Raw genomic sequence first — 16,672 nt, forward strand, 5'->3', positions numbered from 1 at the left:
TGTTCTGCATGGGACAATGACAATAAAGATATCGTATATATATCGTATATATATCGTATATAAATCCACACTTCTACTTTCCCCTGGAGAAATCCGTTGTTTACTGCTGAATAGGAGGAAATGTCAACCAGGTTTTCTCCAGACTGATGTTTGCTCTGATTTTGATGCTAGAGAGCGGGTTTTCTGGGGGAAAGCATGGGACAAGTGCAAAGCCACTCAGACTCACGCTTTCTAGCGGAAGTGTGAACAAGCCCTCACATTTGTGAGATGATAAATAGCTTTAGTGGCTACAAGATGAAATGACTACAGGTTTTTGTTTTTTAAAAGAGAATTCAGTTGGAAAAAGAACTAACTGAACATGCTTTACTGATAAGCTGATTTAAAACACACCCACCCACCACAATTGTTTGTGCGTGTGCGTGTGGTTCTTAGAGCTGTTATGTCTCATTTCCAAAGCAACCTGCAGAAGTAACTTCCCCTTTTGTGTTTAATACACTGTGGTTTAATCTATTTAAAGGCAGCCTCTCCCCACAAGAACATTGTTTTGCCAGACAGATAATAACTGGGATGAGCATAGTTATTTAGACTGCACACCTTCTTTGACCCTGCCGAGTGCCAAAAAAAGGTAACTTTATACAACTCATTGTTTTCGGCCTTCCAGCAGTTGACACAAACAGAGAATAAATGCAGTGGAGTGCAGTGGTTAGAGCAGGGTTGGGGGAACTGCAGCTCCTCACATGTTGGTTGACTGGAATTCCCATTCCTGTTCGTGAGCCATGCTAGGAAGCGTAGTCCAACAACATGTGGACAACCACAAGCCTTCCTAAAGCAAGACGTGAACTGGAACACAGCCATCCTTCTCTGAATTTTGCAATGCAGTTCTCTCTCTTCATAGTGTGGAGCAAAAAAGGGAAAAAAACTAGGATAAAGTGTGCATAAAAACGCATATATTAGTGAAAATTGTTTGTTAAAACGTTAAGAAATTGGCACTAAAATTCTGGTGAGTTTTCACAAGGGCTTAAAGGAAGTCAGCAAACTGAGCTGGCAATGTGGAGAACTGCATAAGATTGGAAAGATTAGAAACTGAGGGGAACAAAAAATGACAGATTCATCCGTCCCTGTAAATAACTCACTCTGGCTGGTTATTGAAACCTCATAATTTTTGGAATACATAACATAATCAAATTCGCAAAAAGGATACCTCCACACTATCCTTTAATTTCTTTTTAAAAATATGCTCTAGAGTTCTAGACAGATGGACAAATAAGTGTTATGAGTTTGTGAGTGTCTGGCACGTATAATTCTTGGACTCACCACGTGTTACAATTAATTTAAGGCTTGGAGTGTGTGCTGGACACTTTTAATTTCTGAACTCAGCAAGTATTAGGAGCTAATTAAGTCAGGCTAGTTCCCGTGAGGTGATAGCTTGTGTGATGGGCCATTAAGAGAACAAAAGATCAAAAGGAACCTGGGCTGGATCTATATTGATCTGATAAGAGTGTGTGTGTTTTTTTTTTAAAAAAAATAAAGTTTCATAGGAGTTTCCCATTGTTGGTGGCTTCTCTGATGTCACATTTTAACAACGCATTGATATCGTTTTAAATGACAAGTGTAGATTAGTCCTTGGTGTGAGATGGCAAATGAATGGCAGAGCTTAGGTGAGAGATGTTAGAGTTAGGAGTTATGCTGAAGAATGGAGAGATCTCCTTATGTGGAGATCTAAAGACCTATGGATTACAAATTTGATTAAGGAGGAAGTTGGAGCTTTTGGGACATTTGGACTTAAAAGGAGTAAGAAACAAGATTCGGGCTCCACTTTTAAGTATGGAGGTCTGGCTGGAAGAAACATGGACCCTATTGGGGCAGAGCTTCTCCGAGATTTGGTGTTCAACACTAAGGACCATCAAAAAAACTGGCAGAGAGGAATTGTGAGAGAATTAAGAGCCTCGGACATGAGGTCTCCAGGCTCATAGTAGACTGACTGATGGACATTTGTTGGGGATCAAAACCAGGAAAGGGGTGGGTTGGGAATCCAAAGGGCGCACAATTATATTCTGTTTTCTTTTTTCTGTTTTGCTATCGGTATGAAAATTGGGGAATTCGTGGAAGGGAATTTGGGTCGACTTTAGAAAAAGGTTTTAAGAATGAGCAAATATGTACAAATGTACAAATATTGATGTTTATAAGTTTAAATTGGTTTTTCTAAAATGAATTAAATTTAAATAGGTCAAGAATCGGGGACAAGAACTTGTTGAACTAACAATTTGAATTGGAATACAAGAAGGGGAGGTGTGGGGAAGTCTGGGAAATATGTTATTGAAAATAAGGATGTAAACTTTATGTGTTTTTAACTTTTTTGTTTTTTGTTTTTTTCTTTTTAATGTAATAAGGTGAAAATTTCAAAAAAATATCATTAAAAAAAAAATAGAGTTAGGAGTTATGCAAAGTAGCAGGCAGATCATGAGTTTGATATCTGTTTGACTCCAAGGCTGTGGCTATGGGAGAAACAGGACCCTTTTGGTGTGTTAATGCTGTGGACCCCTCCATCGAAAGCTCATGTTCTATATGTGTGTAAATGAACCATATATCTTAAAGACACCACAGTCTCTGCTGTGCCTTATTCCCAAGCAGAAACATGGGCTCTGACTGAGCGCCTGGAACCTCTGGAATCTCGGAGATCAGGGTGGCGTGTAATACAACAGAATTCTGTCAAAATATTGGTGGTTTGTGGATGCCTTTTTTTTGGGGGGTGTGTGATTTTGGCATAAAGGCAAGTCAGAACTGGGGGACCACAATGCAGATCCTAGAAAGCATTGAATAGAAGCTTAAGTCAGACTGTCTCATTCAAAACACAAGCTAAGCTATCGCCTCAGAAGGTTGTTGACATTGAGAATAGCACTTTCCCAAGCTTTGAAGCGGTATGTGGTGCTGCTTCCTGACCCTGCTACATGCAGAACTCATATATTTAGACAAATTGGAGGCATAATTACAGGAAACAAGCCCCAAAGGATATCGACTTCCTTCTATGAGAAACCTTTAAGGCATTCTATAGGACTGTTCCCTGCCCTCTAAGAGCTCCTATGTTTACTTGCATTCTAGGCCTCAACTTAATTTCCCCGTCTGTTGCGGTCCCCTGCTGCTTCCATTTGTTATGGCGACATTTTTGTCAAGACTGCACAAACAGCAGGTTATAGGGGAGTGGTAAGCAATGTGGTGAGCTTCGATTGTTGTTGGACTACAACCCCCATCTTCTCTGACTGTTGCCCATTCTGAACAACTTCCTTGTTGTTGTTTAGTCGTTTAGTCGTGTCCGACTCTTCGTGACCCCATGGACCAGAGCACGCCAGGCACTCCTGTCTTCCACTGCCTCCCGCAGTTTGGTCAAACTCATGCTGGTAGCTTCGAGAACACTATCCAACCATCTCGTCCTCTGTCGTCCCCTTCTCCTTGTGCCCTCCATCTTTCCCAACATCAGGGTCTTTTCCAGGGAGTCTTCTGTTTTCATGAGGTGGCCAAAGTATTGGAGCCTCAGCTTCACAATCTGTCCTTCCAGTGAGCACTCAGGGCTGATTTCCTTAAGAATGGATGTGTTTGATCTTCTTGTAGTCCATGGGACTCTCAAGAGTCTCCTCCAGCACCATAATTCAAAAGCATCAATTCTTTGGTGATCAGCCTTCTTTATGGTCCAGCTCTCACTTCCATACATCACTACTGGGAAAACAACTTCCAGGCAGCACTGTTTTGGAACATAGGAAGCTATCTTAATAGCATCAGATCATTGGTCTATCCAGCTCACATTGACTGGCAGTCGTTCTCCAGAATGTCAGAGAGTGAAATTCTGAGGTTTTGGACTACAACTCCCATCATCCCTGGCCTATCAGACACTGCCAGGGGCAGATGAAGTTTGTGGAAGGCTGGTCTGGAGATACCATGCCAGGGCCACAGGGATCTAATTCCCTTCGCAAGCAGATTTGCCGGGTAACCAATCGAACAGCAATTGCTTCTGCACTTTTCTGACTTTTAAAACCATCGGCATAAAGGAAAAACCGAGGATGTCATGATGACCCACCAATGGAGCAATCAATGTTTTCTCGTGGCTGTTAAGAGTAATTAATGCCCATCCCAAGCAAAGTGCGTTTTTCGTCTATTAAAGCTATTCACCGGGGAAAGTTGGGAGATTATAAAGTAAAATGACCACAATGGGAAAAGAAATGTCTGGGTCACCGTGTCTGCAGGCAGCTGATTCTATATATTTAAGAGAGGCTATACTGGCTTGATGTGAACTTTTTAATTAAGTGGAGGGAAAGCAGTCTAGTCACACTGGAACCAAGTTGATTTTCAGGCCCCTGAAAACCTGTCCTGTTAAGGAAACGTGGGTGGTTAATATGTACTTCACCACCAAAGTTCCATCTTGCAGTGCCCCGAGAGCAATGATTGGTTAGTATCCTCCCCAATCGGACTTTAAATTTCAGGCAGGTTCAAAGGTGAGGGGCAAAGCTTCGTCCAGAGTCGGTGAGGTGGATTTGAGGTCTGGAAGACAGTGTCTGTCTTGGAGGTCAAGGTAAGAACTCACTGTGTCAGCTGGTTAGTTTTGCTATTTAAAAATGTCTTGAGGTGCGATCGGGCTTAACAGATTCCTTGTAGCATAAGGCTTTGTAGACTATTGCCTAATCTGAATCAAACTATAAGATGAAACATTGCTCGGAATCACCCAGATGGGTGGAAGTGTGAGATGATTTAGGAGGGAGCAGGAATCATTTTCTTATTCAGCTGGTCTACTCAGTGTTATCTTTCTAGGAAAAGATAACTCACCATGAATGCCTCACTTGTTCTCTTAGAATGCCAATGGTGCCCACCTGAGATGTGTTGGAACTGAGTTCTGGCAAGTTCTGGCTGGGGAAAAAAAGCCCTGGGTTTCCAAAGGGGTTGCAAGAAATCGATTACAGTTTGAATGTAAAATTCCTAATGTATATTAATTTTCTCCCCGCACATACACATATTTTAGGGAAATATTCCAGATCTTTCATCTTCTCCAGTCCATGTGCATGTAAAAAGAAAAAGTAGAAAACACTTGCATTGATGTTTGCATTGATGTTTTCTTGCATATGAGAGTCTTGAATTACAACAGAGGAAGTTTCTCGAATTATAATTGCTTAGAAAAGGCTAGCCTGTGCCACAAAGCTTTGTAAGTGCAATGCAGGAAATCATTCTAGTTTTGTTTGGAGCAGCGGTGGAGCTAATAAACCAACAATGCAAGCAGGAGAGTTTATTCTCCTCCTCACTGGTTGCATACAGACCTTACATTTGAAGCACTTGCAAAGCACATTAAAGCACATTACTTCACCCAAAGAATCCAGGGAACTGTCGTTTGTTAAGGGTGCTGGGAATTATAGCTCTATGAGAGGCAAACGACAGTTACTGGGATTCTTTGGAGGAAGCAATGTATAAGCTCCAAATCCATATTAAGTGGCAATGTGGGCAACTCCCCAGTGAAATTCTGGGCTAAACGAGGACTGGAGCTCTGGTCTCCAGGTCCTCATCTGACATTGAAACTACTACATCCTAGAAAGAAAGAAAGAATGAAAGAAAGAAAGAAAGAAAGAAAGAAAGAAAGAAAGAAAGAAAGAAAGGGAAAATTGAAGATAATTAAATTACACCTGAACAATACACTAAACAGTGCATACGCCATGGTACATGTAGCAATGTGTGCTTGGATTTATAATTCACTGAATGGTCTGTTTATTTGCAGCCCCATTTGTAAGGTCAGGCTGTGCCTGCCGATGAAGATGAAGAGAACAATTGTGTTTCTTTGCATTGTTGCCGTAGCCTGGGCAGCCCCAGTAAGTTCTTCTTAATGGCTTGCGTATATGTCAGACATGTCCACGGGCACGAATTAGCCGTCAAATGGGCGCATGCAGAGATGGAAAGGAATATATTCTTACGTGAAAGCAACGGCTGTTGGGTAGAAGAACTCACAGGGCACATTGTACTTAAAGACAGGTGAACAGTGCGTGGAATTGCTTGAGAAACATGCGTGGAAGATTCCAGCGTGGGGGCTGAGCAGCGGCGTCATTAACGCGGCAACAGGCCAGAACTCTGCATGTGCAACTCTGAACAGGCAAGGCACGCTGTGGCCTAGAAGCTTTCTCATGCTGCAGTAGGGCTCACTAAGCATGTGCAAAAAGCCACCAGCCTGGCATTCAACAGCAGCAGTCACAGACTTGAGGGCTTGCTGATATGATAACCCCAATTCCCTAGGACAGAGGAGGGGCTGGCACAGTCACTAAGTGCCTGGGCCACATGTCCCTAACTGCCCCTCCTCCCAAGCCATACCTCCCCCTACCCAGAACCGCTGTAATTGGGCCTCCCCCTGCTCTCCCCCACTGCTCTCCTCCCAGGCACATCCCACCAAGTGCCCTTACAGCCAGTGAAAAACCTTTGAAACAGTAAAAAAAGAATTTCAAAGGATATTAAATTTAAAAACAATTTAAAAGAGGAAGCCCTCTCTGCTGAGCAGCAGCAGCAGTCCTTATGAAGCATGTGTTAAGGAGAGGTAGGTAGCCGTGTTGGTCTGATGGAGTCGAAATAAAAAATTAAAAAATAGTCCAGTAGCACCTTAGAGACCAACTAAGTTTGTACTGGGTAAAGTGATACCTCTGGTTACGAACTTAATTCATTCTGGAGGTCCGTTCTTAAGCTGAAACCGTTCTTATCCTGAGGCGTGCTTTCTCTAATGGTGCCTCCCACTGTATGCGTGCTTCGGGTACACAATTTCCGTTCGCATCCTGGGGCAAAGTTTGCAACCAGGAGCAGCTACTTCTGGGTTAGCGGAGTTCGTTACCCGAAGCGTTCGTAACCAGAGGTACCACTGTATAAGCTTTCGTGTATCTGAAGAAGTGTGTCTGCACACGAAAGCTTATACCCAGTACAAACTTAGTTGGTCTCTAAGGTGCTACTGGACTATTTTTTAATTTGTTAAGGAGAGAATTGACTCAAATTACAAAAGCAAATGATTTTTTTGTGGGAAATTCTCAAATTAAATTGGTCCTTTTCCCATAGCCTCATTAGTTTAAATCTTTCCCTGCTCCTGTTTTGCAGAATTTTCTGTGTCGTTACATAAATTCCCACTACACGTCAGACAAAAAATAAATAAATCACTCTTGATATTCGCTGTTGGTTAATTTTTAAAAGTGAGCTTCAATTGCCTTTTCAACTTTGTTTTCTGATTTAAAAGCTCTCGCAGAGTGAGCCAAGGGACAACAACAGGAGCATTGGGAGAAATCAGGTGAGTTCATCTTTGTGAAATTTCTTGGCTATGTGATTTGATTCTGCATCAAGATTTCAGATTCAAGATCCACTGCTCCTAGTAAGGGCTTAACCATATTGGCCTCTACTACGACCATCTGGGGAGCCCAACTTTCTCATTCCAAATGCAACACAGCACGTAAGGTATAGCCTGGGCAGAGAGTTACTTCAGGGCCGGCTCACCCATGAGGCAAGGTGAGGCAACCACCTCTGGCGGCAGAATCCACAGAAGCAGCTGATCCTGATGTAGATCTTTATTCCTCCCTTGTTCCTGACATAGATCTTCACTCATGCACTGAAGGTGGGGAGAGGGAAGTAAGGCACCATTTTGTGATTTGCCTCAGGCGGCAAAATGTATTGGGCTGGTCCTGGGTTACTCTGAACATTGTAGCTTTGTGAAGGGAGCAGGTATCCTCTAACAACTCTCAGCACCCTTAAAAAACTGCCTCTCCCAGAATTCCTTGGGGTGAAGCCATGACTGTTTAAGCAATATAATAGTGCTTTAAATGCCTGGTGAGGATGCGACCCTACTCTGCTCCCACAATACTCTGGCTGGTTTGTTGCGGATTAAGATGGAAAGGTGAACATTTGGATTATTCTAACCCTGAGGGCCACAATTCCTTCTTACATACCAGTGTTGGGCAGTGTTGGGCAAAACTGGGAAGGGTTCCCTAGAAAGAGGGATTGTTAAACCATCCTGGAAAGCCATGATTGTCCAAGTGTTATAGTAAGGTAAAGGTACCCCTGCCCGTACGGGCCAGTCTTGACAGATTCTAGGGTTGTGTGCCCATCTCACTCAAGAGGCCGGGATCCAGCGCTGTCCGCAGACACTTCCGGGTCACGTGGCCAGTGTGACATCGCTGCTCTGGCGAGCCAGAGCCGCACACGGAAACGCCGTTTACCTTCCTGCTAGTAAGCGGTCCCTATTTATCTACTTGCACCCGAGGGTGCTTTTGAACTGCTAGGTTGGCAGGCGCTGGGACCGAGCGACGGGAGCGCACCCCGCCGCGGGGATTCGAACCGCCGACCTTTCGATCGGCAAGCCCTAGGCGCTGAGGCTTTTACCCACAGCGCCACCCGCGTCCCCGTCCAAGTGTTATAACAGTGCCTTAAATGTTATACTGTGTATGCAGCCTAATAATGGCAGCTATTCCTCAGTGAAATAAACAAGACGATCAGGTGATGCTATCTTTACACCCAACCGTGTCGTTTTGATCCGGCACTCCTTTGAAATCTGACATTCCGCCCAGGCCCAACTTGGCACTTCCTGAAAAACTAATATTTAAAGAACAGCGGTTTTCCTGTCTGTGCCAAATTAAGCTCCCGTTTTAGCTCTTGTCACAGGTTCCAGCATGTGGCCTGAAGCCTTGAAAACAGCCCACCCACCTGCCATTGTCGCCGTCAATTAAGGCTAAGCAAGATCAACAGCAGTCAAGCAAAGTGTGTCAACTCCTTTTATTTCTGGTCACCGGGGAGTGACCTCTAGCAGAATATATATATATATATAAATGTGTTAGTAAAGGTTTTTTGGGAAATGCATTGACATATATGTTGCTTGAAAAATAACCCCAAAGTTATAGGAATGGGTAATAGAATGTGAAAGATAGACAGGTTTTGGTGTGTTTTTTTTAAAAAAAGGAATTGAAAGAGCAATTGGATTATGGACAGAAGACCACAAACCCATCTTCTCCAAATTTAGACAACCAATTCTTCCTTTGTAGCTTTCTGAAAATGATAGCTAAGAGGGTTAGATCACCTCTGGCCATCCTGCAATTCGAAAACTGGTTAGCACCCTGCTCTGAAAAGCATTTAAAGACATGCTAGCCCAGGGGGTCAGCAAACATTTTCAGCAGGGGGCCAGTCCACTGTCCCTCAGAGCTTGTGGGGGGCCGGACTATATTTTGAGAAAATAAATGAACGAATTCCTATGCCCCACAAATAACCCAGAGATGCATTTTAAATAAAAGCACACATTATACTCATGTAAAAACACGCTGATTCCCGGACTGTCCGCGGGCCAGATTTAGAAGGAGATTGGGCTGGATCCGGCCCCTGAGCCTTAGTTTGCCTACCCATGTGCTAGCCCTATTCCAAGAAGAAGGGGAGGGCCCTCCCTAGCCACACCCCCTCAGAGCATCACTGTTGACAGCTGCATTGCCCCTCCATTGCCCCTGCATTGATTTAAGATCACCGTCTTAGGTTCCAGTTTCCTTTTGCATCAGATTCGTTTGGGAGACCCTTTCCACCGTGGCACCTTCAATGTGGAATTTTCTCCCTGGGCAACTCCAATAAGCCCTCTCTCGTTGAAAGCGATTTTATTCAGGAAAGCCTTTTAGGATACGTTTCCCTTCCCCCTCACCCCCATTGCCTCCAGGAACTGTTTGACATCTCTCTGGGCCCTCTGTGGGCTCAAGCCCTCCTGTCACATGACGGCCACGGACCACATTATGACTGCCACCGCATGGTGCAATGTCAATTCTTTCCCACATAGCCTCCGTAACACAAAGCCAGCCTTCAGCTGAGTATTGCATGGTTCTTACTTGGAGTCTTCCCACTTTTCTTTGAGCGAGGGCTGCAACTCTGTGGTAGGACAGCTGCTTTGTAAGCAGAAGGTCTCTGGTTCAACCCCTGGCATCTCCAGGTAGGACTAGCAATGTCCAGTGAAACCCTGGAGGGCCACTGCCAGTCACTGTTTGAAACTCCTACTGTGTCGGAATCTCCACTCGGCCAAGCTGATAAAGCTCATCTTCAGGCTGAGACCTTCGGAATCGCCCTCCGGCGAATAATTAATGACCTGAGCCTTGATAAGGCTCCAAGGCACGTTCCCCCATTCAGCAGAGTTTCAAAGCAGCAGAAGTGATGAGATTTATGGCTACATCACTATGCTTTATTTCTTACTACGCAGACAAAAACACATCCTCTCCCTGTGTGAGCAGAGAGCAACTGAAACAAAGGAACAAAGGAACAGAGAAACCAGTACGTCACATCCGTCTCCCTTCTCCCGTGAGACTTCCAATAGCCTGGACTGTCTCTGGAATGTAAACAGAGCCTTGTGACTCTAAGCAGCTGCTCAGTGGCAAACAGAAACTAACATATTGTTCTCGGCGCGTTTTGCTACAGGGGATTTCATAAACACAAGCAGTTTCTGAGATTTGGGTGCAGTACTGCACCTAAGATTTCACATTAAAACTGCCACTGCTGGTACTGAGAGTGTGGGAGGAGAAATTCCTTTCCGCTAGACTTCCAATAGATCTAAAGGCTGTCTTATACACTGAAAAATACAGTAAGGTTTGTGAACTGGACACTCAAGGTGGGTGCCTCTGCCATCAGTTGTATAGGCCCTAAATATGTGTTGATTCTGTTGCCAGAAGGATATATTTATATGAAGGAAAGGGGGTGTAAGAAGAATCCAGGGCTTGTCTGCAGAGTGGAAGGAAAGGAGGACCTTTTTCTGTCTCCCCACTTCCAGCCACTCTCTGAAGACTGGAGAAGAGACCCTCTTAAGAATATTAGGGAGGTGGGCAAGGGAAGCATGGCTTTGTGTTTTGCAGTCTTCTGGTGAACGTAAGATTTTAGCTGCAGTTCATTCACTTTCAGTTTTGTATTCTTGTTATAAAAAAGTGTGCCTAGACATTCTGCTGTTGCACTCACAACTAGGTTTAAGGTGCCCTTTAGCTCCTAGCTTTCATATCTCAGTTTCTAACATTTCTGCCAGCGGAGACAACATTGAGCTAGGAGGACCTGTGACTTGACTCAGTGTAAGACAGGTTCCTATGTTCCCTTTTCATTTCTGCTCAGTTCTGCTTCCTGATTATGTTTCTCTCTCCATAGGATGTATCAAACGTGGGCCATACCAGCAAACACGACAGTGCAGAGAATGACGAGGGATTTTATGAAAGCGGAAACAATGGAAATACCATTGGAAATACCACTGGTTGCATCAACAGAGGAGATGTTGGCCATGAAGAATGTGAAAGAATCGAATCTGCCACACAAAGAGATACAATCAATGGAGCTGATGATTTAGTGAATGCTCTTGGAGATGTTGGCAGAAGACCTGAGAGCATCCCTAGTCATGCCACAACAAATGGAAGTAGAGAAAGGGATGTTACTGGAGAGGGAATCCTTAGGGGTAACTTGGAAGGTGGAAACTCAAGTGATGCCAGCCGTGGGACTGGAGATGGGAATGTTGATTATACCATCCGACCAGACCTTTCGACAGTCACTCAAAATGACGATGGAAAGGAAAACCACATTGGCAACATGGTTGCAGAAGGATATGGTGGCACCCCAGGAGTCCAGAGTAACAACATCCAAGGCCTAAATGGTGCAGGTGGAGGTGGAGAGGCAAATGCCGCACCTGAAGGAAACGTAACAAGGGCATCTATGATAAATATGGTCCATGGAGAAAGCATTCACTGGGCGGACGTTAATGAAGCTGGCAGTGGTAATAGCGGAGATCCAAGTGAAGAAGGTTCTAGTGATGGCTGGAGGGATGGACGTGGTGAAGACACGACAGCTCTGGGGGGAAATGAGAGAGGGAAGCATAGCAATCAGACTTGCGACAACGACAGAGATGTTGGTGGAGACACTGCAACCAACGGAACTGTGGAGCTGTGCCTCAGAAAGAAACAGAATAACACTCTAGGCTCAGAGGGTGTTGCTACGGTGAGTTGGGACCCATGATGGGGCAGTGTCAAGTAGAGAAGGAGCAGGTGGGAGGAGGCCACTGAACCATACTGCCAAGTCCGGCCTTTGCTCTTGCCACCCGTCCCACTTCTGCACTCTGAGACTAGAAATAAGCCCGGTCACAAGTAGAGCAGCTTGACGGAGGGGTTGCAGGAGCCAAAATTTGGAGCCGGGGGAAGAGTTTAGCACTGCCTCCCAGCTGCTGCTTCTCTGATTGGAATTGCCGCTTCACCCCTTTATACCATTTTAGCACAACGCTCTTCTCATATGCCATTCTCCTAGTGGTCAATTGTGTGAATGCCTTGTTCAAAACAAAAAATGAAGGCACACCCCCCTTCCCATCTGGAAGGGTTGTTGTGGGGCTTTAAGCCCCTTTGCCTTGGCTTGTGGGTCCCGATCCAGATCACGCTACCTGCACTGCAGCAAAAGCTCCCATTTACAGTGGTACCTCGGGTTAAGTACTTAATTCATTCTGGAGGTCCGTTCTTAACCTGAAACTATTCTTAACCTGAAGCACCACTTTAGCTAATGGGGCCTCCTGCTGCAGCCGCACCGCCAGAGCACGATCTCTGTTCTCATCCTGAAGCAAAGTTCTTAACCCAAGGTACTATTTCTGGGTTAGTGGAGTCTGTAACCTGAAGTGTATGTAACCTGAAGGGTATGTAACCCGAGGTACCACTGTACTCTAATGAGAGCTTCCCTCCCTCAGTTGCAAACAGCAAGTGCATGGGCCCAGTCTGGAGTTGGGCTCCAGTGGGGGGCAAAGGGTTCAAGCCCCTTCAATCTACACCAGGGCCCCCCATCTGCCTGCAGTTTAAAATCCATTCATGGAATTGCTAACTGAATGATTTCATTTGGGATTTGCTTGCATTCTTGTTCTCCTTTCCTTTTGGTCTCCAGGGCGCTGGTGATAGCAGTAATGGATCAGTTGTGAACCACGCAGATGGCAGCAATGTGAATGATACTGGCAGGGATGGGACCCCTGACAACAGAGAGACCATGGATGGGCTTCCCAATGCAAGCAGCTCTCAGGACGCCAGTGAAGGTCGCCTAGAGGATACCAGTGACCACGAGGACACCAGCGAAGCTGAGAGCAATAGCGTTTATAGTTTGAGTTCTGAACTCATGCAAGGGGATGAGCCCGACGAAAGCCCTGAGTCTGAAGGCAGCCAGCAAGAAGCCTCAAGTGAGGCAAGCGATGGGGAGGACTCAGAAGACGCATCTCAGGGAGAAGAGGAAGAAAGTGACAGTGAGAATGAGAGCAGCGAGCAGGCCGAGAGCAACAGCGAAGACAGTCAGCCAGAGAGCAGCGAGGGTGACGATCAGTCAGACAGCGGCGACAGTGACAGCCATCCAGACCGCAGCCAAGGTCAATCTGATAGCAGCAGTGGGAGCGAGTCAGAAAGCAATGGAGAAAGTGAGTCTGAGAGTAGCAGCGAGAGTGATGGCAAGGCTGACGAAAGCAGCAGTGAGAGTGAGTCTGATAGCAGCAGTGGGGGCGACAGCAGCAGTGGGAGTGAGAGTAGCAGTGAGAGTGAGAGTGAGAAGTCCAGCAGTGAGAGTAGCAGTGAGAGTGAGAAGTCCAGCAGTGAGAGTAGCAGTGAGAGTGAGAAGTCCAGCAGTGAGAGTAGCAGTGAGAGTGAGAGTAGCAGTGAGAGCGAGAATTCCAGCAGTGAGAGTGAGAAGTCCAGCAGTGAGAGTAGCAGTGAGAGTGAGAAATCCAGCAGTGAGAGTAGCAGTGAGAGTGAGAAGTCCAGCAGTGAGAGTAGCAGTGAGAGTGAGAAGTCCAGCAGCAGCAGTAGCAGCAGTGAGAGCAGTAGCAGTAGCAGTGAAAGCGAATCTGACAGCAGCAGTGAGAGTGAAAGCAGCAGTGAGGATGACAGCGAATCTGATAGCAGCAGTGAGAGTGACTCCCCATCTGAGAGCAGTAGCGAGAGTGACAGCAGTGGTCCGTCGGACACCAGCGAAAGTAATGGTCAAGCAGGGAGCAGTGAAAATGACGGCCAGTCAGACACTGATAGCGAGGACGGTGGTGAGTTAACGGGCAGTGAAAGTGAGAGCGATTCGGCAAACCAACCCGACGGCGATAGTGAAAGTGCACCTCTGAGTGCGGAAAATGGTGCTGCCAGCGACAGTGCTTCAGATACAGCGGAAATGGCAAGTGACGATGAATCTGTAGCAAGCGAGGAGAGTGACAGTGATGCTCAGTCAGAAGGTGGAGACACTGAGAGCGAATCCATAAGTGAAGGCAGTCAGAGCAATGACCTAACCAGTGATTATTAATGCAAAGTTGAGGAAGGATCAAATTACGGCAATGGGAACGCTCATGATGGCAGCGGAAGACTGGACAACGACATAGAAGCCAAGACAACAGGCTGAAACACATTTGTCAGGAAGTTACCACCACAAGATCTCCAAATAAGTGTGATTAGGATCGGGTTCAAGGTTGAATTGGGGACGCATTAGCAGGAAAGCTGCCCCAGTCCTCATAGTCACAGGGGATCAAAAATGCTGTGTTTATACATTTTTGAGTGCTGCAGTTTAGTTTGCAATAAATTATATGCCTTTGCACAATGGGTATTCAATTGTTGGTCAACAGATGCAATATAAATAAAAGCCCAGGTTCTGATACACATGTTAATTCATCAAAGACCTCCAGGGTTGGTTCTTATAAGTGTTATTCATTACTTGGCTGCAACTTGGATGTGTGAATGAAACATTGCAAACAGAATTCCTGGTAAACACCACCTGGCCCGTTTTTCTTGGTTTACTTGTTCAGTATCATGGTTCTTAGAAGATTATAAATGTGCCCTGTGTGTAAACTGTAAAATAAATTATTATTTTTCATGTTGTTTCATGTATTTTTCTTGGGAATGGCCCACCCAGCTTTTACTCTCTGTTTCGAAAGGAAATCAGAGAAAGGGGTGATATTGAGCCACATCAATTTAACACTGTGCAGGAGGAAATCATGTTTTGTCTTGAATCCAGTGGTTGAGTTCCTATTTACAATTGTACGTGAGTAAATGTACTACTTGATATAAACATCATTTGGTCGCAGGAAATGTATTTTCTATTCGCAGCCTTGTACAGCCACAATTCAGTAAGCGCCACAACTGAACAAGAACAACAAGAGTTATTGTTATTTAACTTATAGGCCACTTACATGCCCAGCTGGCTTTTAACTTGTTCACAAACAGGAAATCAATCCAATAACATTAATATACATTTAAAAACCAGTTAAAACAATAAAATCACAAGTTCAACTCAAGCGAATGCTTCCTCAAGAGCCGGTGGAATGCCAATGTTGATAGGACCTCTAATATTTCAGCAGAGAAGGCATTCCACAACACAGGCACCACCAATGAAAAAGCCCGCTTCCATTCTACCACAAGCCAATAATCATCAGGCAAAGGCAAAATTAAACAAGTTTCCTATGCTGATTGTAGGAAGATCCCCCCCCCCCGGTAAGCTGGTTCAGAGTTATTTAGGGGTTTGTATGTAAGTAGCTTAACCTACCTATTACTGGTGAGTTGGTGGCAAGGGGAATTTTTTACATTTCCTGAACTTTCCAAAGTATGTCAAAAATATATTGTTTCACGCTCCTCTTTTCCTGAGCCCTGGTCAGGAGGGATAGCTCTGCTTCCCTTTGAAAGATAGAGTAGATTTATATACAAATGGACAGGTTGAGGGCACAATAATCCCTGCAAACTCATGGGAAGAGCACTATAAAGTGCTGTTTAGGGAACATCGTCCTTCTGCGCTGCTTAACATCCCCTTAGATAATGATACACCATTGCCCCCAACATCCGAAACTGAAATCACTTCGTTAATTCTACAAATGAAATCTGGCAAAGCCCCAGGAAGTGATTTCATTGTCACTGAACTTCTGAAAGCGAATTTTTTACATTTCCTGAACTTTCCAAAGTATGTCAAAAATATATTGTTTCACACTCCTCTTTTCCTGAGCCCTGGTCAGGAGGGATAGCTCTGCTTCCCTTTGAAAGATAGAGTAGATTTATATACAAATGGACAGGTTGAGCAGGTAATTGTGAACCCGAGGAAGCAAACTCACCAGCAGTGCTTTCCAAAGAAACCCCCCTTCATTCTTCAGTTCAAAACAGTTCTGTGTATTACAAAATTCAAAATGAGATCTTGGGTGGTCAACCCCTAGGCTACTTGTCCACTTAGCGCCAGTACTGTCTGCTCTGATTGGCAGTGGCTCTCCAAGGTGTCTGGTTGATGCCATTCATGCAGTTGTGACTCATGTGGTCTTGTGAGTCTGTTGTCCAGGATGGGGATGGGGCAGGGCAACTGCAAGGTCTGGGATGTAGGGATGCAGCAGTTTCCCTCCAAGTTTTGCAATGCAGTTCTCAAGACAAGTAATGGTGGTAAAAATCCATGTATTGGGGTAAAACGTGCATGTAGTGAGTGAGAATGACATGCAAAATATTTTATACTCTGGGAAATTGCTTTGCAAAATGTGTATCGTAGGCAACATTGCATACAAATCTGTGTAAGGGAGAAATTTGCACCCGGATCCTGACGGATTTTTACGAGGGCTTTCAAATGATGATCGCAAAGTGACGTGGAAGTGTGGAGGTCTACATTTAAGTCTGGAACAATAACAATGGATAGATTTGGCCACTCCCAGAGCCTCAGGTGGAAGTCCCACTTGGAA

General features: G+C 45.0%; 1 protein-coding gene across 1 annotated transcript; it reads left to right on the plus strand.

Moving 5' to 3' along the window:
- Positions 1–5,780: 5,780 nt before the first annotated feature.
- LOC144328925 (uncharacterized) lies at positions 5,781–14,313 on the plus strand. Its single transcript, XM_077934593.1, has 4 exons — positions 5,781–5,840; positions 7,235–7,285; positions 11,137–11,973; positions 12,895–14,313. The coding sequence occupies exons 1-4, from the start codon at positions 5,781–5,783 to the stop codon at positions 14,275–14,277; spliced, it is 2,331 nt and encodes a 776-aa protein (XP_077790719.1). The 3' UTR covers positions 14,278–14,313.
- The last annotated feature ends 2,359 nt before the right edge of the window (positions 14,314–16,672 follow it).

The sequence above is a fragment of the Podarcis muralis genome, chromosome 9 (genome assembly GCF_964188315.1).
Source record: "Podarcis muralis chromosome 9, rPodMur119.hap1.1, whole genome shotgun sequence".
Taxonomy (NCBI): Eukaryota; Metazoa; Chordata; class Lepidosauria; order Squamata; family Lacertidae; genus Podarcis; species Podarcis muralis.